This window comes from Oryx dammah, unplaced genomic scaffold, assembly GCF_014754425.2.
Source record: "Oryx dammah isolate SB20612 unplaced genomic scaffold, SCBI_Odam_1.1 HiC_scaffold_2, whole genome shotgun sequence".
Classification (NCBI taxonomy): Eukaryota; Metazoa; Chordata; class Mammalia; order Artiodactyla; family Bovidae; genus Oryx; species Oryx dammah.
In genome coordinates this window covers 182,634,712-182,660,599 of record NW_024070186.1, presented here as the reverse complement: position 1 = coordinate 182,660,599, position 25,888 = coordinate 182,634,712, and the positions used below count along the sequence as shown (strand labels likewise).

Genomic DNA, 25,888 nt, shown 5'->3' with positions numbered 1-25,888 from the left:
GCAGATGGATTCTTTACTGCTGAGCCATCAGGGAAGCCCTACACACGTGCACACACATACATGTTTTTTGTGTGAACTATTTGAAAATAAAAGGCAGGCAACACATCATTTCACCTTTATATCCTTCAGCGTTTATCTCCTAGGAGCATTCTTCTGTATAACCATAATACATTATTAATACTCAAAAACTTTCACAGATGCAGTAATGTCATCTCCTGTTTTTAAGCATATCTGTCTGTATATTCCAGTTTACCTAATTGTCCCAGGAATGTCCTTTATACGTATGCATCTGTAGATGTATATATTTTAGATTCAGGTTCTAACTAATGAATCTCATTATGTGTTTCTCTTAAGTCTAGACAAGTTAGTTCCCCAAATTGTGTGTTTGGGAGGGGTAGGGTGGGGAGAGAGACTTACTTTTTGGAGATTCACATCTAAATTTTTTTTTTTTTTTTAAAGAAAAACTTAAAAATCTTGATTTGTCTAGCTTTTGTCTGTATTAGATCAAGGTTAAACATTTTAGCAAGAATGTTATATATGTGATGGTGTGTCCTTCTTGCATCATGTCTAGGAGCCCTTAGAGGTTGGTTTGCCCTGGAATTACTGATACTGAGTTTGATTTTTAAATAGTGTCTGCTGTATCCTTGCTTCTCCACTGAAAGGTCCTAGAAGCAGTGACACCACAGAAGCAATGCTCCTTTAGTATTCAGCCTCTTGGTTTCTGAGATACATTCTCCACCAAAAGGAATCAGGGCTCTATGGAGAAATGCTACAAGTCTGGGGCAGGCTAACCCTGGAGAATCTTGTTGAGCCAATTGGGAAGGTTGGGAATGTATGAAAAAGACATGGGGGCCAGCTAGGAAGGGTGCTTCCTGGTCAACTTGACAATGAGATCATCAAGAAAGAATAAGAATGATAAGGAGTTATAATACATTGAATATGCAGCATCCATATGATTAGAAAAGAAGATTGGGGAGAGAACGTTCTTTTTATAGAAGAATATAGCTAATGAAAAGAAAAAGAATTAGAAAAATCCCTCGTTTGCAACCACCAAGTTTTAGGAATGATTTAGGCATGGATTCTCAATGGGTATTTGTTGTGGAGGGTGTTAATTATTTATGGAGTCTCAAAGTATCACTCCACCCAAAAAATTACTTACTAATTTTTTCAGAAAAGGGAGAAATTACCCATTTATGTTTATTAGAAGGTCCGGTGTTTGTAAGCTCTGGGACAACTGCCTCACTTTTTCAAAGATTTACTCTCTTTGGTGAATTGTGAGCTTTTATGATGTAAAAGAATACACAAAAGAACTGTACAGAAAAGATCTTCATGACCCAGATAATCACGATGGTGTGATCACTCACCTAGAGCCAGACATCCTGGAATGTGAAGTCAAGTGGGCCTTAGGAATCATCACTACAAACAAAGCTAGTGGAAGTGATGGAATTCCAGTTGAGCTATTTCAGATCCTAAAAGATGATGCTGTGAAAGTGCTGCACTCAATATGCCAGCAAATTTGGAAAACTCAGCAGTGGCCACAGGACTGGAAAAGGTCAGTTTTCATTCCAATCCCAAAGAAAGGAAATGCCAAAGAACGCTCAAACTACTGCACAGTTGCGATCATCTCACACGCTAGCAAAGTAATGCTCAAAATTCTCCAAGCCAGGCTTCAACAGTACGTGAACCATGAACTTCCAGATGTTCAAGCTGGTATTAGAAAAGGCAGAGGAACCAGAGATCAAATTGCCAACATCTGTTGGATCATTGAAAAAGCAAGAGAGTTCCAGAAAAACATTGATTTCTGCTTTATTGTCTATGCCAAAGCCTTTGATAGTGAGGATCACAATAAACTGTGGACAATTCTGAAAGAGATGGGAATACCAGACCACCTGACCTGCCTCTTGAGAAATCTGTTTGCAGGTCAGGAAGCAACAGTTAGAACTGGACATGGAACAACAGACTGGTTCCAAATAGGAAAAGGAGTATGTCAAGGCTGTATATTGTCACCCTGCTTACTTAACTTATATGCAGAGTACATCATGAGAAATACTGGACTGCAAGAAACACAAGCTGGAATCAAGATTGCCAGGAGAAATATCAATAACCTCAGATATGCAGATGATTCCACCCTTATGGCAGAAAGAGAAGAAGAACTAACGAGCCTCTTGATGAAAGTGAAAGAGGAGAGTGAAAAAGTTGGCTTAAAGTTCAACATTCAGAAAATGGAGATCATGGCATCCGGTCCCATCACTTCATGGCAAATAGATGGGGAAACAGTGGCTGACTTTATTCTTTTGGGCTCCAGAATCACTGCAGATGGTGACTGCAGCCATGAGATTAAAAGACGCTTACTCCTTGGAGGGAAGGTTATGACCAACCTAGATAGCATATTCAAAAGCAGAGACAAAGGTCAACAAAGGTCTGTCTAGTCAAGGCTATGGTTTTTCCAGTAGTCATGTATGGATGTGAGAGTTGGACTGTGAAGAAAGCTGAGTGCTAAAGAATTGATGCTTTTGAACTGTGGTGTTGGGGAGAAGACTCTTGAGAGTCCCGTGGACTGCAAGGAGATCCAACCAGTCCATTCTAAAGGAGATCAGTCTTGGGTGTTCATTGGAAGGACTGATGCTAAAGCTGAAACTCCAATACTTTGGCCACCTCACGCGAAGAGCTGACTCATTGGAAAAGACTCTGATGCTGGGAGGGATTGGGGGCAGGAGGAGAAGGGAACGACAGAGGATGAGATGGCCGGATGGCATCACCGACTCGATGGACATGAGTTTGAGTAAACTCCAGGAGTTGGTGATAGACAGGGAGGCCTGGCGTGATGCAGTCCATGGGGTCCCAAAGAGTCGGACACGACTGAGCGACTGAACTGAAATGATGATGTGTGTTCTGTCGTGTGTATGGTACAGTACAACATCGGCAGAAACTGTAGTCTTTGCTCCTTCAAGCCTCAGCCAGATACCATGTATGGTGTGATGGAAGCTTAAAGCTGCGAGTCTCGTATTAAAGCTTGTTTGTAAAGGTCTAATTCCTGGTAGTTTTGTACGTCCTGGTCTGTAGTTAGGGATGTAAAATTTTTACTATTTCCCAGTCTTAACACATTATCACTTGAATTCTTGGATTCTGGTTTAATTACCATTCTCTCACCTGACCCCATGTGTGTCACAGAAAGATTGAATGAGTTCTGATAGACGTTTGCTAACTGCCTTCTGGGTTCCAAGCATTGGTGGCAATATTTAGATGATGGGTTTTAACTTTAGGTCCTTAGGGCGCAAGGAGAAGGTTTCTAGCCTGTCACGCGTGTTGTAGATTGGTAAATGCAATGGGTGGAATTCTTTCCTCCTGTGAAAGTAGGTTTAGTGCTGATGTGTTCTGACCTTAACCTTTAACATCGCGTCTTCTCTCTATTCGCAGGCACGCTCAGTCCCTGGCTGCCCTACAGGCGTACTCTCACTGGCTCGCACAGTACTGCAGCGAGGCACATCGGCAGAATACCCAGCAGTTCGTTTCGCTCATCTCCACCACCATGGATGCAATCACACCTCTCATCACCACCAAGGTCTTGAAACAGTGAAGGCTACATCTCTTCTCTAACTCCCCATCTGTCCTCCTCTTCATATACCCGTTTATAATGCCACATAATATGAGACCCAGTTCTTGCCGCCGTGATAGAACTGTGCGCCATTTCACGTTCATTTTCAGTTCTAGCCCATATAAATTCAAATATACTTATTCGTGCAGTTCTCTAAGTCTCCCATGAATACATACTCATTGTCTAAAAGTAAAATACTATTCAAATGTATAGGCTAGAAAATTATGGTACCTTTTAATTCCTTCCTCCAAAACATTTTCCTTTCCAGGGTAAGCACTGTCAGCCAAACGTTTGTTGTATAGCCTTCAGACTTTTTCCGGTTCTCATATACATCAGTAAATGTTTGTAGACAGCTGGAGATACATTAATATCTTCTTTTGTGTAACAGTGTGCCTTGGAGACCGTTACATGTGTCAAACAAATGTAGTGTGTGAAACTGACCAATGCTATTCTGTAGTGGGGGTGTATGATAACTCTTCTTTTGATGGAAATTAGATCCTTGTATGTATATCCTTGGAGGATAGGTTCCTAGAAGTGTAATTGCTGGGTCTAAGGTTCTATCCATGTAAAATTTGTTAGATTCTAAGCTGTCCCCTAAGGAAACCACCAAGTTATATTACTAAAGCATGTAGATACTTCTTTTCCTTTTTTCTTCTTTTTCTGGTAGTTTTACTCATACATGGCATTCTGTAGCACTGTTAACAGAACAATGTGCTGTTTTCTGTAAATTTTTGTTGTGTTTATAATTGTAATTTGTAAATGAGTTATGATAATCCTGTGAGGGGGTTGTTTCAGAATTCACCTATCCATTGCTGATCTTTTAAATTGTGTCCCATTTGTTAACAATTCATTACAGATAGTTTTGAAATGTGTGTACTCATGACTGTAGCTTTATCCTTTTAGGTAATTTGGTTAGAATAACTGGGATTATAGGGTTCAAAGGTTAGGGATATTTTGCGGTTTTAGGAAATTATGTAATTTTTCTAAATTATTCTGCATACCACTGGCTCTTTGGTGTGCTATTGGACTGCAGTCTTACTAGCATCTGGTCCTGTTTTTGAAGCATCTTCACTTTTGCTAGATAACTTGAAAGGGATAGAATGGTACTTAAACCAGGGGTTTGATTGGCCTGTTGAAGTGAAGGAAGTAGGCAAGCCTGGTGTGATTGATGGACTGCAGAATGGGGGGTTAAGGGAGATCTCCGCTTGACTAGAGTAAGAAGAGTCAGGTGAACAATCCCCAGTTTTTTGGATGATATGCCAAGGAGTTTGCCATGTGGTTTAAATGCTGGCGGGGAGCCACTGTAGATTCATGAGCTGAGAAGTGACTGAGTTCAAAGATACTAGTGGCTGAGAACTAGAAAATTAGAGACGATGGTCTTAGCTTGAGGGCAGCAGCTGTGGATGTGGCAGGGAAGAGGAGACCTTGTTACTGGGCATCATTATAGGAAGACTTCTTTGAGACAGAGTCTAGTTGTGGCTTCCCTGGTGGCTCAGACGGTAGAGCGTCTGCCTGCAATGCGGGAGGCCCAGGTTCGATTCCTGGGTCAGGAAGATCCCCTGGAGAAGGAAATGGCAGTCCACTCCAGCACTCTTGCCTGGAAAGTCCCATGGACGGAGGAGTCTGATAGGCTGCAGTCCATGGGGTCACAAAGAGTTGGACACAACTGAGTGACTTCACTTTCTAGTTGATGTAATTTGGCATCAAGCCCTGTATTCAGCTCGTGGTTGCCTTAGTCGCACAGGAGACGTTGTGAGCTGGCATGTCTTCTTCCCTCCCCAGGTCCAAGACAAGTTGCTGCTATCTGCGTGCCACTTACTGGTCTCACTGGCCACCACTGTGCGGCCTGTCTTTCTGATCAGCATCCCTGCAGTGCAGAAGGTATTCAACAGGATCACTGACGCCTCTGCCCAGCGACTTGTCGATAAGGTGAGGCCTCAGGGCGCTGAGGAAGAAGAATCTAACCTTTCGTCTTGTACTTAGAGCTTACAGGCCTTGCCAGCATATGTGAATTTCTTACATGTATGACACTGATGCAGCCTCAGTGCTCTCTTGCTAAGACCTTCCTTCTCAACACAGTCAGCATGCTGATTCAGACATAAAAACTTCCTCCCGACAGGCCTGGTGATTATGGTGCTTTGAGAGCTGGCAGTTTGGTTGGTGCTGGGAGAGTCCTCTTTGTATTCTTTGTGGTTTAAACAGTCTGCTTTTATTGTTAAATGTTTGTTTTCTTAGGGTTGAGACACTCCAGACAAGTATATTCTCCTACAATCCTCTGGGAGGCTCAGGCTAGAAGTTTAAAGCAACGAAATGGGGGCAGGGTCATAGGGGCATCCAAGCAGTTCCTTAAAAGTACCTGGACTGTGAATGTGTTGCTTCTGACTTGTCCCCAAGGGCACATTGAGTGTAAAAGACTCGACAGCAGTGTTCTGAGTAGCTTCTCGGCGGAGGGTATCAGGAGCGGGCAGCCGAGGGACAGGTTAGACTCAGTATCAGTGATTTCTGCCTCTCTTAACGCTTCAAGCAACGAATTAGAGGGGAAGTGCCAGCAGTAAGAATGATGATTGAGGCTGGCCTTCAGATGTGCTGGGCCCAGATTTGGTGTTGTTTCTTCAGTTTTTCTCTCCTTCCTGGATTGTTCAAGTTGGACCCAAGTCCCAGGCCCAGGTTTTAAGAAAGGAGCCCAAGGCCTGAGCTCAGTGTGTGCGGTCGGTGTCAAAGGTCATGTCAGGTGCAGCCGCTCTGCTGTCCACGTTGGTCGTAAACTTATGCTGGATGGATACCCTCGGGTCTCTTCCAGGCTCAGGTGTTGGTGTGCCGAGCCCTCTCGAACATTCTGCTGCTTCCGTGGCCAAACCTCCCAGAAAATGAGCAGCAGTGGCCTGTGCGCTCCATGAACCATGCCAGCCTCATCTCTGCGCTGTCCCGGGATTATCGCAGTCTGAAGCCCACTGCTGTCACCCCACAGAGGAAGATGCCCCTGGATGACAGTAAGTGGCCCCAAGGCAGGGGCAGCCTGGGGAGATAGGTAGAGCTGGCATCATTCTTCCTTTGTAGCAGATGGGCTTTGCATCTGGGGCTCATGGGTGAATTCATCTGCCCACTGTCACCCAGCTGCTCAGCCACAGAGTTGACTCAGGTAGAACTGTGCTTACCTGTGGAATTCAGTTAACAGATCACATGGACCTATTCCCTGAATGCAGGGTGCCCGTTTCTTATTTAAAATGTCAACAGTAAGAGATACATCCATTTGAAGACCCTATTTGATTTGAAGACCCTATTTGATGATGACTTTTGTGGGTAAAAACCCTTCAGTGATTATTGATCCATCTCAGTTACTTGTATAAACAGTCAAAGCAGTTGACTTCTCCACACTGGGAAACAGGAAACTATCTTTTGACTGTTTTTAACCTTTCTCAAAATATAAATGTTTTAGAGGCTTTGAAAGAGCTTTTTGTATCTTTAAAAGTGATGGAGCTTGGTATCTTCAAGTTTAGTTGTTTATATTAAAGAAGGAGGAAAAAGAGAGAATTCAGTTGTTCAAGTAGAAGGCATCGGAATTCTCTGAACCATCTTCCTGAAATAACAAATACTACAGAAATAGTTTGAAAATTGTCTCTTTTCACAGTGAGAAAATAATAGAACATTATTGGATGATGTCAACAAAAATGCTTTGTGACATATTAGTAATATATACTCAATGTTCTTTTTAAAGTACATTACTTTTACAATTAAGGTTATTAACACAAGCTCATTATACAAAAATACTGGAGTGGTATACAGATGGAAAAGGGAGCTCTTAAATCTCATCATTTTTAGTATTTTGGAAAGTAACCCTGTTAACCATTTTGTCATTGTCAGCTTTGGTAATAGTCAATTATTTTACCAGCAAAAGCAAGTTTATTCAGGAATAGCCAGAGGAATTGCAATTCTCAGGTTATGAGGACTGTGGCAGACCATATGCAAATTCAAAGAGCTAGGAAGTGGCACTTTCTTTTTTAGGGCAAAAGGAGGGGTTGAGAGGGTCTGTAATAACCAGAGTCCATTGAAAGAAGCTGGGAGTCCAAAATTTGAAGGCTTCTCATTGGTTGGGCTGTTAACAGTCTCTGATCAGCTGGATTGTCTTCAGGAAGAAGAGTAGTTTTCTTCCTGCTGGATGAAGTGTTTGGAGTAATTGACAATGCATGGAAGGGCATAATAGCTCCCCCTGCAGGCCTGTCTTGACTCTTGTTTTCAGTTCAGTTCAGTCACTCAGTCTTGTCCGAGACTGTGACCCCATGGACTACAGCATGCCAGGGCTCCCTGTCCATCTCCAACTCCCGGAGTTGACCCAAACTCATGTCCACTGAGTCGGTGATGGCATCCAACCATCTCATCCTCTGTCGTCCCCTTCTCCTCCTGCCCTCAATCTTTCCCAGCATTAGGGTCTTTTCAAACGAGTCAGCTCTTCACATCAGGTGGCCAAAGTATTGGAGTTTCAGCTTTAACATCAGTCCTTCCAGTTAACACTTAGGACTGATCTCTCTTAGGATGGACTGGTTGGATCTCCTTGCAGTCCACGGGACTCTAAAGAGTCTTCTCCAACACCACAGTTCAAAAGCATCAATTCTTCGGCACCCAGCTTTCTTTATAGTCCAGATGTCATGTGCACACATGACCACTGGAAAAACCATAGCCTTGACTAGACAGACCTTTGTCGGCAAAGAAATGTCTTTTTAATATGCTGTCTAGGTTGATCATAACTTTCCTGCCAAGGAGCAAACGTCTTTTAATTTCATGGCTGCAGTCACCATCTGCAGTGATTTTGGAGCCCCCCAAGATAAAGTCTGACACTGTTTCCACATCTATTTCCCATGAAGTGATGGGACCGGATGCCATGATCTTCGTTTTCTGAATGTTGAGCTTTAAGCCAACTTTTCCACTCTCCTCTTTCACTTTCATCAAGAGGCTTTTAAACTCCTCTTCACTTTCTGCCATAAGGGTGGTGGTATCTGCATATCTGAAGTTATTGATATTTCTCCCGGCAGTCTTGATTCCAGCTTGTGCTTCTTCCAGCCCAGCGTTTCTCATGATGTACCCTGCATATGAATTAAATAAGCAGTGTGACAGTATACAGCCTTGGCGATATCAGTAATTATATATATTTTCAGCCCCAGGAGACCGAGGTCTGATCAGGCAGTCGATTAGCGCGGCAGCAGCAGGTGCACTCAGCAGGTGCTGTGTGGGCCGTCAGGCTGGAGTCGTATTGGGAGGTGAAGGGGAGGGTTTGATCTGCATTGTCCATTCCCATCTGTGCCCTTATGACTCCCACATCCTCACTAGTCTGTTCACCATCTTAAAGTCTCAAGTCCAAGACACCAAGCCCGAGGGACATTTCATCTTCTCTGTGGAGATGTTTCATGTGATAAGAGGCAGAATAGAGGCAAAACACTGAACAGGCTGGCTGGCAGGCAATTGGAGTCCTGACAGTAAAAAGGGAACAAAAGAGAAAGAAGATATAGAGAGATCCAGACAGAGATTGAGAACGCAGTCAAGAGAGGCTTCTGTGTGACTGTCCTTCAAAGAAAGACCTTTGCAGATTTCGTCCCCTTCTTGGTGTTCCCTCTTACTCTGCTTTTCTCCTCAGACAAGTCATAACCTGCCGCCCACTCTCGGTTTGCAGCCAAAGTGATCATCCACCAGACACTTAGTGTCTTAGAAGACATTGTGGAGAATATCTCTGGGGAATCCACCAAGTCCCGACAGATCTGCTATCAGTCATTGCAGGAATCCGTTCAGGTCTCCCTGGCCCTCTTTCCAGCTTTCATCCATCAGTCAGGTAGGAGCTGGCTGCGGGCCCCGCTGCTGGGTGGTACTGACAGGGCCCAGAGTCCTGCCTAGCTCTGTAGGGCAGGCCGAGTCGGTCGGCTGCGCAGACTAGAGGTGTGGGCTGAGGGCAGTGACGTCATGAGGTGCCAAGTCACTTGGGAACATATCAGTGGATGGGGCGTTATTCCAGGGCCGACATAGAACTTTTCTGGGAGTTCCACTTATTTATTACAGGGCAAGGTGAGCTTTGCTGAGATGCTAACCCTCCCTGCACTCTGTCACCATCGCTCAGAGAAGCTCTCTCTCGGTCTCTGGGTATGCTGGCCTGGCTCTCCTGAGCAGTGACCATGGTCCTGTCAGTCTTGTGAGAGAAATACCAGGGCTTCTCAGTCAGCACATCCTCACTAATTGCCCCCAGGTGTATGTGGTTGAAGCCAGAACATAGTGTACAGATGATTTTTGAGATCTGGAAGTGCAGCCACACTAAATGTAACCAATATTTTCGGCAGTTAGTCCATTTAATGGCCCAGGGGCATGCAGTCAGAAATACACCATTATCCACTTGCAGCCGCTTGACCCTGGACCCAGCTGCAGAGAGAAGTGGCTGAAGCCTTCAGGTGCTGACCCAGTTCAGTAGTTGCATCCGCAAGCACAAGATGACCCGGCCACAGAGAGCGCTCTGCACAGCGCTGGATGCTGGGCAGTGAGGGTGGCTTCAAGATGACCTTCATTTCCCACCATGAGCCATTGGGTGGAGTTGTCTGTGTTAGGGCTGTTTTCTCAGCATGTCCTTAATCATTTTCCACTTTCTATCGTTGGCTCTGATGGTCCTGGCTAAATTTTTTCCAGCAGGAAGCCTTAGAGCGAGAGAGGATAGTGCAGATTGCAGGAGGAAGTGCGTCCAGCCAGGGGCTGCTCTTCATGCGTGTGTATGTGCCTCTGATCACTCACTTTGTCCCTTTATTTAGATGTGACTGATGAAATGCTGAGCTTCTTCCTCACTCTGTTTCGAGGCCTTAGAGTCCAGATGGGTGTGCCTTTCACTGAGCAGATCATACAGACTTTCCTCAATATGTTTACCAGGTAACCGCTGACCTGCTCGCTATCTGTGGTTTTCCGGCTCTACGTGAGAAGTGGTGGGACCTGGCTGCTAAGCATGGGCCTTTTTGCTCCGTTTCTTCTCTTGCCACGTGCTGCTCCCAGAGAACCGTTTCCTTGGCTATGGTGTGCTTTCTCTTGTCTTCAGAGAACAGTTGGCTGAGAGCATCCTCCACGAAGGCAGTACTGGCTGCCGGGTGGTCGAGAAGTTCCTGAGGATCCTGCAGGTAGTGGTCCAGGAGCCCGGCCAGGTGTTCAAGCCCTTCCTCCCCAGCATCATCGCCCTGTGCATGGAGCAGGTGTACCCCATCATTGCCGAGGTACGAGGGGCTGGGTGGCCTCCCATGCTGCCTGTGCCTGGGGAGGGAATGAGATACTGAGGAAAAGTTGTTGTGTTTTAAACCGAATTTGTTAGTTATTTTGTTTTTCTCATAAGATCATATTTCTGAGAGTGCTACTGGCTTGGTACACCAGCTGAGTTAATCAGAACTAATCTAGGATAAGCATGGCCGGTTCATTGTCAGGAGGTTGCTTGGTTGGTAAGGTCACCCTCCCATGGGAACCAGTTTATAACTTTAGGTGAGTGTGTGGTTTTCTCCAGCAGATGTAACAAACATTATAATAACAAAATTTTATACTACTTTGCTATTAAGAACTTTCATAATCTCAAGCATACAAAACAAGTTCCTAGAAAACCATTCAAGGTTTTCATCATTAGAAAGCTCCTTGTCCTTCTTAGAAAACAGCCACTCAACATGACCAAATTCAGAATCAGTACATTTTTACTGAAGTTTTCTATGATAGTTTTGTAAACAAGGGCTGACCTTTCTAACTGCCCAAGCTAAGGTGTAAGTCACTCCGGTTGCTCTGTGTCATTAAACACATCTTGGCCCTCTGAGTGTTGTCATGGAAGCTGGTACCCACTGGTCTTGATTTCAGTCGAGGCTGGATTAAACAGATCTGGGCCTTATAATGTTGACTTCTGCCAAGACACGTGGAATAATGTGACCTGTCATGATCTTCCACGACTTGGAGATTTTGGGGTAAATTAGAAGATCATTGCTGAGCCTGCCTCCCTTTCCTCCTCCTCCTGCCGGTGAAAGAGGAGACAGACTCGGAGAGCAGTTAGCACCAGAAGCTGCCTCCACCGTGAGGTGCCACTTCTACCTGGAGGCCCTCTCATGCTGCGTTTGGTGGTTTCTAAGTGCTTTTAAAACTCCTTTTCTGTAGAGGGCGGAACCTCCGTCAAGCCTTCTCATCTGTCTGTATCCTCGGAGGTCGCATAAGACCAATAGGTTAGCCGGGACGCTTTTTTTTAAATTCTGGCAAAGGAGCATGACAGATCAGATCAGCTGCTTTCTAAACAGGAAACCCGTAGTCCTAATTGTTTTTCCACTTAGGAACCTTTTTTCCGAGCTTGTAAAGCTGTGAGTGCTTCCATCAGAGAAAGGGCCCCTTGGCACTGACCCAGGCATTGTGTGTCTCAGCTCTGGCCCCGTCTTGGCCTAAGTGCTGCTCCTTTGAACTGCAGGCCTGTTGGGGGGCTAAATGCTGGCCCACGGTGGGCTGGACGGGATGAGAGCCACGCGGAAGGGGGAATGCTGCTGACTGTCAGCAGGGAGCTCTCAGACCTCTTCCCTGCGCCGGGACCAGGCTGTGGGTGGCTCCTGAGCCTCAGGAAGGGCAGGTGCGAGGGTCTGTGTGTGTCTCCACAGCGCCCCTCCCCTGATGTGAAGGCAGAGCTGTTTGAGCTCCTTTTCCGGACGCTCCATCACAACTGGAGGTACTTCTTCAAGTCCACCGTCCTGGCCAGTGTGCAGAGGGGCATGGCTGAGGAGCAGATGGAGAACCAACCGCAGTTCAGTGCCATCATGCAGGTAACCTGGAGAGCTGGTGAGGCTGAGTGGAATCCACGAACAGGCAGGCCCCATTCCGGACGCCAGTGCATCTATTGGCCGACTGTCCGTCGCGTTGCTTCTCTGGCTCATGGTCCCAATTCCTCTAACGTGGCCACTTCAGTGGGTGCCACAGAGTCGTGCTTTGAAGCCTCGCAGTTTTGGATCTGAAGCTCAACTCTCGCTCTATACCTGTGATGTTAGTTAATTTCCTGGAGCCTTGGTCTCTCCGTGAAGTAGGGGTAACACTGCCTGATTCACGGCTTTGTTGTGGGTTACATGAGAGCATACATCGTGTTCCTGGTCCTGGGAGTGCTGGGTCCACATGAGCTCCCTTCCCTCTGCCTTGCAGTGGAGTTAGCCCACATGTAGGCCGCCCCCTGCGTTGGGTACACCTGGGCCTCCTCACCCGCAGCACTGTGGTAGTTGATCTGCATTTTTCAAAGATAATTCTGGCTTGTGTGATGTTGGGAGAAGCCCTGCCCTGGGAGTCAGTCTCCCTTTCCGATCAAGTGTGATGGTTGTGAGCCCTGGGGGCCGAGCACTCAGAGGGTGGCCAGCTGCTCCCTGACTGCTTTTAGGCACGCTCCTTGTTCTGCACTCAGCTGTACAACTTTCTTATTCTAAGTCTCGGTCAAAGTAGAGGGTTATTTTTATTTTCTGATTTTTCAGTGCTAGTTTTTCCTCACAGAGAAGCCAAAGGGGTTTCTGCTGTTCTTCACTTTAGCTCCGCTCCAACACACACACGCATGAGACACACTCCTGGTGTGGAAGAGCAATTGTTGCACCCCTGGTCTTGCCAGTTATTTTGCTGTTCTTCCATCTCTGACACCCCATGGCTGGCCTGGGTTTGGAGCATTCAGATGCCTTCTCCCCTCCCCTCCTACCTCCTTCTTCAACTCTGTCCTTGCTTTTAAGCTGCTTTTGGTAGACAGATGGCTAGTCCTCCACTCAGGACTGGTAAAAGCCACTTTGGAAAACAGCTTCACAGTTTGGCAGTTTCTTACAAAGTTAAACATGTATTTACTCTATGATCTAGCAATCTCACCTCTAAATTTTTTACCTAAGGTAAATGAAGACATGTTATTCCCACAGACTGTACAGAGATGTTATAGCAGCTTTTTTCCTAATTGCCAAAAGCTGGAAACAATCCAAATATCCATCAGGTGGTGACTAGATAGACTGTTGACACCTGCCCCTCAGCCGTGAGAAGGCACTGTCCTCATCGATGCAGCAAGGCCGCGGCCTCCCAGTGCCTTGCACCCAGTACAAAGAAACCAGCTCCACAGGGTTGCTTTGGAAACACTGCTGATTCCATCCCATCATATGACACATGTTTTGGAAAAAGCAAACCCAGAGGAACAGAGTGAGCAGTGGTTGCCTAGGGGTAGGAGGAGAGGAAAGCCATGAAATTAAAAGACACTTGCTCCTTGGAAGGGAAGCTGTGACAAGTCTAGACAGCGCATTAAGGGACACTAAGAGACAGCCTCTGCTGACAAAGGCCGCACAGTCACAGCCATGGCTTTGCCAGGAGCCACATTTGGGTGTGAGAGGGAAACCATGAAGACGGCTGAGGGCCAAAGAATTCATGCTTTCGAACTGTGGTCATGGAGAAGACTCTTGAGAGTCCCTTGGACTGCAAGGAGATCAAACCAACCAATCCTAAAGGAGATCAGTCCTGAATATTCATTGGAAAGACTGATGCTGAAGCTGAAGCTCCCAATATTTTTGCCACGTGACATGAAGAGTCGACACGTTGGAAAAGACCTTGTTGCTGGGAAGGATGGAAGGCGGGAGGAGAAGAGGGCAGCAGAGGAAAAGATGGTTAGATGGCATCGCTGACTCAACAGACATGAATTTGCGCACACTCTGAGAAATTGTGGACAGGGAAGCCTGGCATGCTGCAGTCCATGGGGTTGCAAAGAGTCGGACACGACTGAGGGGCTGAACAACAACAGCAGCAGGGGCCGAGGACTGACCGCAGCAGGGGCGTGAGGGGACTTTCTGAGGAGAGGAGATCTTTGTTATTGATGATCGTGGTGGTTAGATTCCTCTGTGTGTTGCTTAGAACCACATGATGGTGAACATCAAAGGGGTGAATTTTACTCTGTTACACTTCAATAAACATGATTAAAAAATAAAACCATTGGATGTCGTGAAGGTTTCATCACGGCACAAGGATTATAAGACCCCCTTCTTATAGTTTAGGAGCCCAGGGACAGAATGATGAAGCTGTCAGCTGGCCTATTGTGGGTTGTGTCCTGCCCACCGATGGGTTTGCGTTTCATTGGCCTACCCTACTCCTCCTCAGTCAGACTGTTTTTATAATTTGTATGTGTTGTTATCTTTGGCTGTGCTGGGTCTTCATTGCTGTGTGAGGGCTTTTCTCTAGCTCTCGCGTGGCGAGCGGGGACTACTCTCTAGTTGAGGCACACAGGCTCCTTGCCGTGGCTTCTCGCTGCGGCACGCAGGCTCTAGGGCGTGCGGCCTTCAGTAGGTGTGGTTCCCAGGCTCTAGAGCACAGGCTCAGTAGCCTGTGGGCTCAGTCACTCCATGGCCTGTGATCAGGGATGGAACCTATGTCTCCTGCATTGGCAGGCGGATTCATTACCACTGAACCCCCAGGAAGGCCCCCTCCTCAGTCACTTCCTGTTGGAGCAGGCCTCTTTGTACTTAGAGTGGGGAGGGTGAACGAGTAAAAGAATTCCACAGCCCAGATCCTGCAAAGCAGTTTAAAGATGAGCTATTGCTTAACCCCAAGGCAGAGGCAGCTGGTTGTACAGGAGCTTCAAGGATTTGTGGTTTATAAGACCTGGGATGCCATGGAGAGGGTGGCTTATGGGTGAGTAGTTGGCATGAGCTGGGGGTGGGCAGCCTCTGGTGTCTGCTGCAATGGCTGAGGTATTTGCCTTGAGGTGTTAGCTTCTTCCTCCAAAGACAGACTCTGTGAAGGGGGTTAGAGGTTTATTAAAAAAGGGTCAAGATGCAACCAAATAAGTGAGGCCCAGTGGGGAGTTCTTGGGAGCCCAGACTACACAGGAGCATTCCAAAGATCTGACCAGATGGGCCAGGAGAGCGAGGCAGCAGGCGCCCTCACCCTGTGTTGACATGGGGAGCCGCCAGCGAGTGTCGGGTCTCTGGGTGTAGGGAGGTGCCCTGGAAGGGCTGGATCTAAGGGTGTGTAAAGGTCGCTAATAAAATGGTGGTCTTACTTCCTAGGCTTTTGGACAGTCCTTTCTCCAGCCCGATATCCACCTATTTAAACAAAACCTCTTTTACTTGGAGACTCTCAACACCAAGCAAAAGCTGTACCACAAGGTGAGTGCCCCACCAGCTCTCAGATAAAGGCTTCATCGTCAGGGGTGCCTAGCGCCCCCTGGGTCATTGGCTGTGGAGCCTGCCGGCCTGCCGCTCACCCCGCTCGTCCGTCTGTCTGTCTGTAGAAGATCTTCCGGAGCGCCATGCTCTTCCAGTTCGTGAACGTGCTGCTCCAGGTCCTGGTGTGCAGGTCCCACGACCTCCTGCAGGAGGACATCGGCATCGCCATCTACAACATGGCCTCCGTGGACTTCGACGGCTTCTTCACGGCCTTCCTCCCGGAGTTCCTCACCAGCTGTGACGGTGTGGATGCCAACCAGAAAAATGTGCTGGGCCGCAATTTCAAGATGGATCGGGTGAGGAGAGGGAGGCCCGGCTGAAGGGAGGAGGGCAGGCGTGGGCGCTCAGGCCCGGCGCCCGTTCCGAGAGGCGGAGCAGGCTGCCTCGGGCATGCTCCGCTGTAGCTCGTGAGGCTCCTGGGGGACTCGGTGCTGTGACCAGACTGAGGGGCACGCGCTGTCCCTCGGGGTGTCCTCGGTGGCGAGTATATTCTTTATCTCTGCTGCTTAGCCCCCAATCCCTGTTCTGGCCCCAGCCATCCACCTGGTTTCTCTCAGCTTCTTTGCACACCGTCGAGCCCACCTCTGAGTAGGGCCCAGCTCTTGTTTCCTCTGGGTCGTGAGCTGGCACAGCCCGGACTTGTGACAGACTGAGAAGATTGGTGCTTGGAAGGGAGCCCAGGGTTAGAGGTGGGGCCTTGGGCTCTTCTCAGATGCTAGTCGCAGCGGGGCTGACCTGCTGCCGTGGGCTGGGAGGAGCCTCCTGGCGTTCACACTCTTCCCCATGCTGTTCCCCCGGAGGCGGTCAGGTGGCTGGGCAGCCCCTCAGGTGGGAGCTGGGGTGGTGAGGTCTCTGGAGTGTGGGAAGCCATCCCTGCTGGTGTGTCTGGGTCCTGTGGTGCTGGCCTCTTCTGCCCTGGGGCCTCCTTGCTGGGCCCTCACCGGCCCTCCTCCTTCCTGTTTCCCCTGCCAAGTCTTCGCTGCTCGCCTGCCAGGAGGCTCTTCCAGGACCTTTATGTGTCCAATAATTTTTTGTCTTCCGCCTCCTCACCCTTGGCGCAGTGACGCCTGCTCCTTCTGTGTCCTCTCAGTGTTGCTGACCTGACCCGTGTGCAACAGCCTGTCCACCTACCTCTTCAGGGGCACATGTTGCTCTTGCTGGGGAAACTCCACATGCCCCTTGATCATCTCCTCTGTGATACGTGGCAGGATCATTCTTTGTTAGACTCAGCTCCTGTTTTCCCTTGTCTTGGAGTCTTTCTCTCCCTGGGATTGATCTTGTTTTCTCCTGAGCTTCTTGAAGTTCACTTCAGCTGGTTGGGTCTTTCTGTCGTCCTTGTCCTGGAGGCCCTAATGTTCAGTGATTGGTTTCTAGTGGTGCCATTGTTAGGTCGACTTCTGGATTTAAACAGTGGCTTTCAAATCTCAGTATGCATCGAGCACCTGGGGTGCTTTTGCACCAGTACTCCTGTGTTTCACTCAGGAAATTTGAACTTGGCATTCAGGAGCCATTGATTTTAAAAACATCCCTGGGTTTGTTTTCACAAGGATGAAATAAGTAGTCAGTGCCTTCATTCATTCATCCACCGTGTAGTTGAAGCTGGCTGCATCTCAGGCCCTGTGCCAGGGTTTCCTGGAGCGCCACTTACCCTGCCTGCAAGCATCTTGCTGGGAAGACAGGCAACGGCGACCTCTGTGGACCTCGCTGAGCCAAGCACCTTATGTGCTTGGTTTAAAAAATTTATTTTATTTTATTTATTTATTTTTGGCTAGGCTGGGTCTTTGTTGCTGCTCGGGATTCTGTTTAGTTGTAGAGAGTGGCTGTGGTGCGCAGGCTTCTCGCTGTGGTGGCTCCTCTCGTTCTGGAGCACTGACTGAGACGCACAGGCTTCAGGAATCGTGGCTCACTGGTTGGAGAGCACAGGCTCAGTAGTTGTGATGCACGGGCTTAGTTGCTCCACTGCATGTGGAATCTTCCCGGATCAGGGATTCTGCATTGACAGGTGGATTCTTTCCCACTGAGCCACTAGCTCAGTGGAGCTGGTGGAGCTCAGCTCCATTGACTTCTTTAAGCCTTGCAACAGCCTTCCGTGAAGGGTAGGTCCTGTTGCCAACCCTGCTTCACAGAGGAGCCCAGGCTCAGAAAGGTCAGCAGTACAGAACTTGGGATTGGTAGATTCAAGAAGCAGGATCCAGAGCTAGGGGTTCTGGCTCCGGAACCTGTGCTCTGTCCATGGGCAGGGAGAACCACGGGCCTCCCGAGAGCTCGGAGCAGAGGCGCTGACCTCCCCTGTCGAGGCCAGGAAATAGATTGTATCTGAGTGGCCTTTTTGGAAGAGGCAGCCTTTGAGAAGGAGGGAGGGTAGCCAGGTGGCCTTGCAGGTGTAGACAAGCACTGTAGATGTTCCTCTGTGTGTGGACCTGCAATCCGGCATTACTGATCCAATCCCCAAGTGAAGAAGACGGCCTCTGGTGGTCCCATAGTGGTCCGTGGCTGACTTTGGGCTTCCCATGGGAGGCTTTCTCTGTTTGCACTCTGTGGCCAGCAGGCTAGGTGTCGGGTGGCATGTAGGCCGCTTCCGGTGTATGACGCTTGATTGGCAGGGCCTGCCTGGAGCCCTGGTTGGAGACGGTTCTGCAGAGGGACCTGGCTGGCCATGGGGAAGGGGAGCCATGGCAGTGACTTCAGTCTGGATGCCCGCCCTTCCTGCCTGTGTCACCGGGGCAGGTTTCCTGACCTCTCTGTGCTTCACTTTCTTCCTCCTTCCAGTGGCAGTGCTAACAATCTGTGTCGCAGGCTGGCCATGAGGATTGAATGAGTTTGTCGCCGAATTGCTTGGGGACAGGGCCTGGCACGTGGTGGGCACTAGGGCCACGCCAGCTGTCATTCTTTTCCTCCCACCGTGCTTTTGCTCACGTGTGGGGCAAAGAATGAGGACAGTTTCGAGTCTGGTAGAGTGTCCGCAGAGTTCCGAACACCCCGTGGGAAGCAGTGGCTGGGAGGTGTGGGTGGTTTGGGTGTCGTGTGGGGCTGGGCTGCAGCTGTGCCCCTGCCTTCCAGGACCTGCCCTCGTTCACCCAGAATGTGCACAGGCTGGTCAACGACCTGCGCTACTACAGACTCTGCAACGACAGCCTGCCCCCTGGCACCGTGAAGCTCTAGGTGTGGCCTGCTCACCGCCCGAGGGACCCCGATTCCTGCTGCTGCCCCCGCACCACCTCCGCCTGCGGCCACCGGTGTCTCCTGACCAGCCTCGGCCGCTCCTCTGATGCTCACAACTCCTCCACGCTCCTGTCTTGCTGCCCGCCCAGCAGAACTGGCTCCAGGGCATCTCAGCACCAGCTGAAGGGCATGGGGTGTTTGGAGCAGGCGGGGGTCATGCGGCCAGGTACCAGGGCAGTGCCGGGACGCCCTGTGGGGTGGTCTGTGCGGATCATGCGTGTCAGTCACCAGGCAGCAACGCCAAGGACAGCTGCGACGGTGCCACCTTCCCACCATTCCACCCCCCTGGCCCAGCCCGCTCAGGAGAGGCATGACGCTGGGACTGCATTGGCGCTTCCGTCAAGCCTCTCCTCCCTCCCCCTAAATTGCCTTGAAGTCTCTGCTTTTTGTCAGAGATTTGCAGACTCATGGGTTTTTTTTTTTTTTTTTTTTTGGTTGTTCTTGTTTTCTCATCATTCCATTGTGATACTAAGAAACTAAGAAGCTTAATGAAAAAATAAAATGCTTATGTTGTTGTTATATAAACGTTGGTTACGGAGCTTCTTTTCCACTCAAAACTTTGTCAAGAGGAAAAAAAAAAACACCACCACTTCCTCAGGGTCCAGCATCCCGGTGAAGGGTCAGGCCTGGCGGGGAGCAGGGCCATGAGGGGTGGGCCCTGCATCGGTGCCCTGGGAGAGCCCTTCCCAGGACTGGCTTCCATTCCACCCTCTTCTCGACAACGTCTTTAACCACGAGAAGACTCAGGGCCCCTGTTTCTCATGTTCAGGAAGGGCGGGGGACTTGGTTCCACTGACGGTTTCCTTAGTGGAGTGGGCTCTGGTGTCTGGGAGGTGCCCACCCCGTTGCTCATCGAGCCATGTCCACTCCTCCCCCTCCCAGGGAGTGGGCCCCTTGGGGTCCCAGGGTCTCAGCCGAGAGTGGCAGGGCAGCAGGGGTCTCCTGATGGACTTTCTGAGAGTGGTGGCTGGAGAAGGGAAGGAGGGTGTAGCCATTCATGTGAGGGGCAGGAGTGGGTGGGACTCAGGCTCGCTGGTGTGTCAGGGAACAGGCACATGGGCAGAGATGGCACTTGTCCTGGGAGTTTCTGGGCTAATGGATCAGTGCAACTCCTGGTTCAGGTGTGACAGGGAGTGGACTGACAGGACTTGGGTTGCTTCTCATGAGGAATACCACGCCTGGCAGGAGGAGGTATGCTCACCTGAAAGTAAGGGTGGGTTAAGGGTCAGGGTCAGGGTTGTCGATAGAACTGGAGAGGAAGGGAGCTGGCTGATGGCTTTTCCTTCCAGGGCCTTTCTTGATCAGAATCGCTTTGGTGGGAGTGGGGCCCTGGGCCGGGTTTGAGCTGTGTGTGTGTTTATGCACACAGTCCCCTGTTCCTTGTCAATCACAGCCTCCCAGCTGCAGCTAGCCCCACTTCTGAGTTCATAGAGGAGGGAACTGAACTTCTCACTCTCCTACAGAAGGGAATTAGCATCCAATTATTCTCAGGCTATAAATACTACCTCACCTGTCTGCTTGGCAAGGCCGGGAGCAATGTCTGCGCCGGCATTCTGAAAGGGCTTTCTGAACGCCTGGGGATGGAGGGGATGGGTTTGGTCCCCTGTGAGCTCCACTCATGAAACACAAGGAAGGACCTGGGAGGGTAGAAGAAAGGCCCTGAGGAGTGAGGTGGGTTGGGATGGAGGGTTTTTATTCCAACACTGACAGGCACAGCCCCTGCTGTGTGGATTGTAGTGAGCTCCCGGGCCTTGGAGGTGGACAGGAGGCTGGATGACCTGCAGGAAGGCAGCCTCCCCTCGGGGGAGGTGAGACAGCTCTGATGTGATGCCTCCTGACTGCAGTGTACCACAAGGAAAGATCTGCGTGTCACAACAAAGACCCACTGCCACCAAATAAATATTTAAAAAGTTATTTCTGTGAATTTTCTTTCCTATATGTGTGTAGAAATGAACAATTTTCTCATTCTTCCTTTTTTTTAAAAAAATTAAAGTCCCATTGTTTTTATAGTCTCCCTTTTATTTACTTAACATCACCATTTTCTCATGTTATTAAGTGTTAATCGCTCAGTTGTATCCAACTCTTTGCAACCCTAGGTACTGTAGCCCACCAGGCTCCTCTATCCATGGAATTCTCAAGGCAAGAATGGTGCAGTGGGTTGCTGTGCCCTCCTCCAGGGGGATCTTTCTGACCCAGGGATTAAACCTGGGTCTCATTGCATTGCAGGCAGATTCTTTACCATCTGAGCCAGCAGGGAAGCCCCATTATTAAGTATTATACTGAGTGTTATTACATATTATACTAAATCATGATTTTAAACCTTGGACGGTATTGTAATTGGAAAGAACAAATCTGACTCCATGTTTGAGCTGTTTATTTTGCTTTAACCTTTGTATCTTGTTCCTTTTGCTTGGAGTTAAGAACATTGCCTATTGCCTAAAATACACAGGATAGGCCATTCGCAAAGCTCCAACCTTTAAGAGTATAACATTTTTCTATTCATATAGAGATAAAAAGTTGTAGAACAGAGAATGACATTTGTTTTGTTGGAGGTTTACAGGAACATTTTGACCTAACCTACGTTGATGGAAGATGGCTGCATCAAGAAGTTTGTGACAACCAACAGCACCCCTCGGTCACCTGGCCTTTAAAAATGCTTTTCTGAAATCCTTCAGGGAGTTCAGGGTTTGGCGGGCATGAGCCTCCTGTCTCCTTGTGTGGCCCTGCAATAAACCTTTCTCTGCTCAAACTCCGACATGTCGGTGTTGTTTGGTCTCACTGTGCGTAGGGTACATAAACCTCAGTTCAGTAATTGTATTCTTTCATATGGTGATAACCATGATTTGCTTACAGGTTTTTTTTTTTTTTTTATTGCAAATGCTGCTGCGGTGAACATCTTTGTACATAAATCTTGGTGTACTTGTGTGATTATTTCCATAGGTTCAGTCGTGCATGTGAAATTGCTGCGTCAAATATTTTTGAGGCTTATGATAGGTATCAGTGGGGCCTGATTTCTATTTCAGGAGAAGGCTGAAAGTTACAGATTTCAGAGCTGCAAAATGTCTGTGCTGTAAGACTCCAGGTCAGCCCCTGGCTTTGTGGATCTCAGGGCCTCTGAGCCCCCGGGGGCGCCTGGCTGGTTAGTGGCAGCCTAAACAGGCCTTCTGCCCACTTCTGAGCCACATTGTTGTCCCTGAGGGACACCTCTCCAAGGCGGCTGGGACCCGGGGGAGAAGAGGTTACAGTTCTAGTCCACTCCTTGGGCCTTGACAGGAACCATAACTGATGGTGGTTCATCAGTTCAACAAACTTACCATCTGCCTTCTTAAGCCAGGTGCTAGGCTGCAACGGAAGGAAAGATTTGGAGACAAGTAAGACACGGCCTGTGTCTGCAAGGAAGTCACCATTGAGAAAGGCAAAGAAATCATTGCAGAATGTGTACTAGACTTCCCCAGTGGTACACTGGGTAAGAATCCACCTGCCCGTGCAGAGGACATGGGTTTGATCCCTGGTCCAGGAAGATTCCACTTGCTGCAGGGCAGGTAAGCCAGTGCACCGCCACTCCTGAGCCCGCAAGCTGCAGCTACTGAAGCCTGCTCTCCTAGAGCCCATGAGAAGAGCCAACAAGAGAAGCCACCGTGGTGAGAAGCCTGAGCACCACAATGAAGTGTAGGCCCTGCTCACTGCTACTAGAGAAAGCCCGCACAGCAATGAAGACCCCGCACAGCCGAAAAACAGAATCTAAGTATTCAGGACTGTTGGGGGTGATGGGGGCAAAGAGTCTAGGAAATGGACAGAGGGTTGTTGAACTAGGGGGTCAGGGGAGGCTTCATTGCAGGTGTCACCTGAGCAGGCTCTCACCTGGGGCAAGGGGTAGAGGAAAGGTGAAGACCCAGGTCCAATAGCATCTTCAGGCTGGTGAGGCAGGCTGGAACTAGCCGGAGGCGTTTTGAAGACTGCCACGAAGCTTTGGTGCACAGATGGGTGGGGTGACTAAAACCTTCCTTCCAAACCAGGATGTGTTGAGAGAGAAGAGACATTATCAACAGCAATTCTGGGACTACAGGTGTCAGCTGGGGCTTCTGTTCTCCTTGGTCCTGGAGGAGAAAGTGTCTGGCCCTGGGAGGCTTGTTTCACTGTAGCAGATCTTTCCTAGTGGGTCACATATAAAGAATCTGCCTGCAATGCAGGAGGTCTGGGTTTGATTGCTGGGTTGGGAAGATCCCCTGGAGAAGTGGATGGCAACCCACTCCAGTATTCTTGGCTGGGAAATCCCCATGGACAGAGGAGCCTGGCGGGCTCCAGTCCATGGGGTTGCAATGAGTAGGACACAACTGAGTGACTAACAGAAAGACAGACGACCCCCGAGGTCCTTCCATTCAGCTTCAGGTGCAGCCTCCTGGCTCGTTGGGAGGGGTCGACTCTGAGCTGGTCCCCAGCCCTGAGACAGAGGATGCACAATAATGTATTCCCCTGCTGCAGTCTGACCGGTTTGGGTTGTCTCCGCACCAGCTCTGGGGGAAAGCAGGGCTCCTCCCTGACCCTCTGGACGAGCCGGCTGCTCTCCCCCAGGCCCTCCCCTCCTCAGGAGCTCTCCTGCCCTCCCCTTGACACAGGCTTCCTCGCTGACCCTGCAGCGCCTGTGTCCCCCATCAGGGTGAGGGGTCCTGGAAGTCCGGGGCATGTCTGTATCCCCAGTGCTGTGTGTAGGGCCTGGCCTGGGGCAGGTGCCCCCAGAACACTTGAGTGTGCGAGGATCTCTCCAGATTTATCCAAATGGGTTTTTCCTCACAGGAGGAAGCTGGAGTCACACTGGGGTCTCTTCTGGCTGATATCTCACAGAATGAAGCTGTATCCTTGGTGTCTGCTCGGATCGCCTGGCCTTGCTTTCAGGCTCCTCAGGGAGAAGCACTCAAGTGAATGGCTCTTCAGTGAAGGATTTCTGCAGTTCAAGGACTCCCTTTTCTGCTCTCCCCTGTCTGCATCACTTGGGGACATCTTTTAAGAGCCACTTTAATTAACTGGCTCAGGCCCTTGAGGGAGGTGGTAGATTTCACCGCCGACCTGGGTTTTGTAGCCCCTTGGGTCTAAGCCAAGAGCCTTGTGTGGTGGTGGTGGTGGAGGGCAAGGAGAGAAAGACTAATGATTTAAACACCTCCAGTAGCTCCAGTTTTTAAAAATATATTTGATTTATTATATTTGTTACCTGCACCGGGTCTTAGTTGCAGCTTGTGGGATCTAGTTCCCCGACCAGGGATTGAACCTAGGCCTGCATTGGGAGTGTGGAGTCTTAGCCACCGGACCACAGGGGAGGTCCCACAGCTCCAGTTTTCCTTCTCTTTATTGTACAAATAATGCATGTTCCTTTCTGATCTAAAGAAAATAAAAATCTCTTAAGGCATTATGATGACCCTTTCCCTGTGTGTCTGTATATCCACACATCTCTTTCAGGGTGAACCAGACAATGTTACATGCATGGCAGGGTCCGGGCCCCTTAGGCCCCTCTGCATGCACATGTCTTTTGGTGGGTCACAGGCCCCTTAGAGAACTCAGCTTTCTTTGGCTGTTTCTGCCAAGATGTGACTGGGGCTGGTGAGAGAGAAGCGGCCCCTGGAACACTGTGAGAGGTAATCTGGGCCCTCATTTCTCTCGGACCCACATGAGTGTCTGGAGTTAGCATGAGGCCTGAAACAGGAGGCTCATCCAGAGACGCAGCTCCTTCCAGAGAAGCCATCAGATGCTGTCCATTCTCGGAGCCCTTGAGGAAGGCTTACCTGCCATTTTTGCAGAGGTGGGCCCTGTGGTCCACAGGCTGCCATCAGCCCACCCCACCTCTCCCTGCCAAGTGGATGACTCCTGAGCTGATGGGAATTGCTGCGACCTTGCTTCCAGCCTCTGAAGGGCACTGGAGTAGAAGTGATTCAGGCTCCCGAGAAGGGCGTGCACAGCATCTCCAACTTCCTTCCGCTGAGCCTGCCTGGGGAGGGGCTGGGAACTCCGAGGAAGCTGTGAGAAAGTGAAAGTGTTAGTCACTCAGTCATGTCCACTCTGCGACCCCATGGACCGTAGCCCACCAGGCTCCTCTGTCCATGGGATTCTCCGGGTAAGCATACTGGAGTGGGTTGCCATTGCCTTCTCCAGGGGATCTTCCCGACCCAGGGATTGAGCCTGGGTCTCCTGCATTGCAGGTAGATTCCTTACCATCTGATTTGTGTTGTGCCATTTTCAAAAATGGTTCCCACCTGTCACTGGAGACAGGCCTTGCCCTCTGCAGGCACCCACCTCACCCCCTTAGGATTCCTTTGCTCTTACAGCACATGCTTACAGAGGAGAAAACTGAGACTCAGAGAGAGGAGGTGACTTGCCCAAGTCACTGGCAAAGCTGGGGTCCCATTTTAGGTCTGTGTGCTCCCCTGCCTGCATTGCTCATGGAGGCGCCGGGCTCAGCTCAGCCACGCTGCGGGCGTGGCACGCCCAGGGGCCTGGAAGCTTCCGTGCTCCTGTCAGTCATTCCTAAGCCCATATTCCTTTTTTTCGGCCACACTGGCACGTGGGATCTTAGTTCCCTGACCAGGGATCGCACCTGTTCCCCTGCAGTGGAAGTACGGAGTCCTAAACACTGGACCACCAGGAAATTCCTCCTAAGCTCATACTCCAATGAGCTGGACATTTGTTACTATTCCTCTTCAACCTGAAGGACACTGGGGCCCGGAGGGGTTACGTGGCTTGCCCAAGGTCACACAGGCCTCCCAGGTGGCCCAGTGGTAACCCGCCTGCCCGCGAAGGAGACACAGGCGACCTGGGTTCCATCCATGGGTCGGGAAGATCCCTTGGAGGAGGAAGTGGCAACGCACTCCAGGATTCTTGCCTGGAGAATCCCATGGACAGCGGA

General features: G+C 49.5%; 1 protein-coding gene and 1 non-coding gene across 3 annotated transcripts in view; both read left to right on the top strand.

Annotated features, from left to right (window-relative positions):
• The window catches only part of XPO6 (exportin 6), a 107,043-nt gene extending 87,522 nt beyond the window's left edge, over positions 1 to 19,521 (top strand). For both annotated transcript variants that reach the window (XM_040258494.1, XM_040258487.1), the window contains exons 15-24: positions 3,418 to 3,562; positions 5,378 to 5,524; positions 6,396 to 6,585; positions 9,258 to 9,413; positions 10,372 to 10,486; positions 10,650 to 10,821; positions 12,217 to 12,378; positions 15,616 to 15,714; positions 15,840 to 16,070; positions 18,835 to 19,521. In XM_040258494.1, the coding sequence (XP_040114428.1) occupies positions 3,418 to 3,562; positions 5,378 to 5,524; positions 6,396 to 6,585; positions 9,258 to 9,413; positions 10,372 to 10,486; positions 10,650 to 10,821; positions 12,217 to 12,378; positions 15,616 to 15,714; positions 15,840 to 16,070; positions 18,835 to 18,936 (1,519 nt within the window). In that variant the 3' untranslated portion in view covers positions 18,937 to 19,521. The remainder of the gene's footprint in view (positions 1 to 3,417; positions 3,563 to 5,377; positions 5,525 to 6,395; positions 6,586 to 9,257; positions 9,414 to 10,371; positions 10,487 to 10,649; positions 10,822 to 12,216; positions 12,379 to 15,615; positions 15,715 to 15,839; positions 16,071 to 18,834) is intronic.
• On the top strand, positions 5,077 to 5,149 carry TRNAC-GCA. The gene has a single exon. It is a non-coding gene; the product is annotated as a tRNA-Cys (tRNA).
• Positions 19,522 to 25,888: the final 6,367 nt, after the last annotated feature.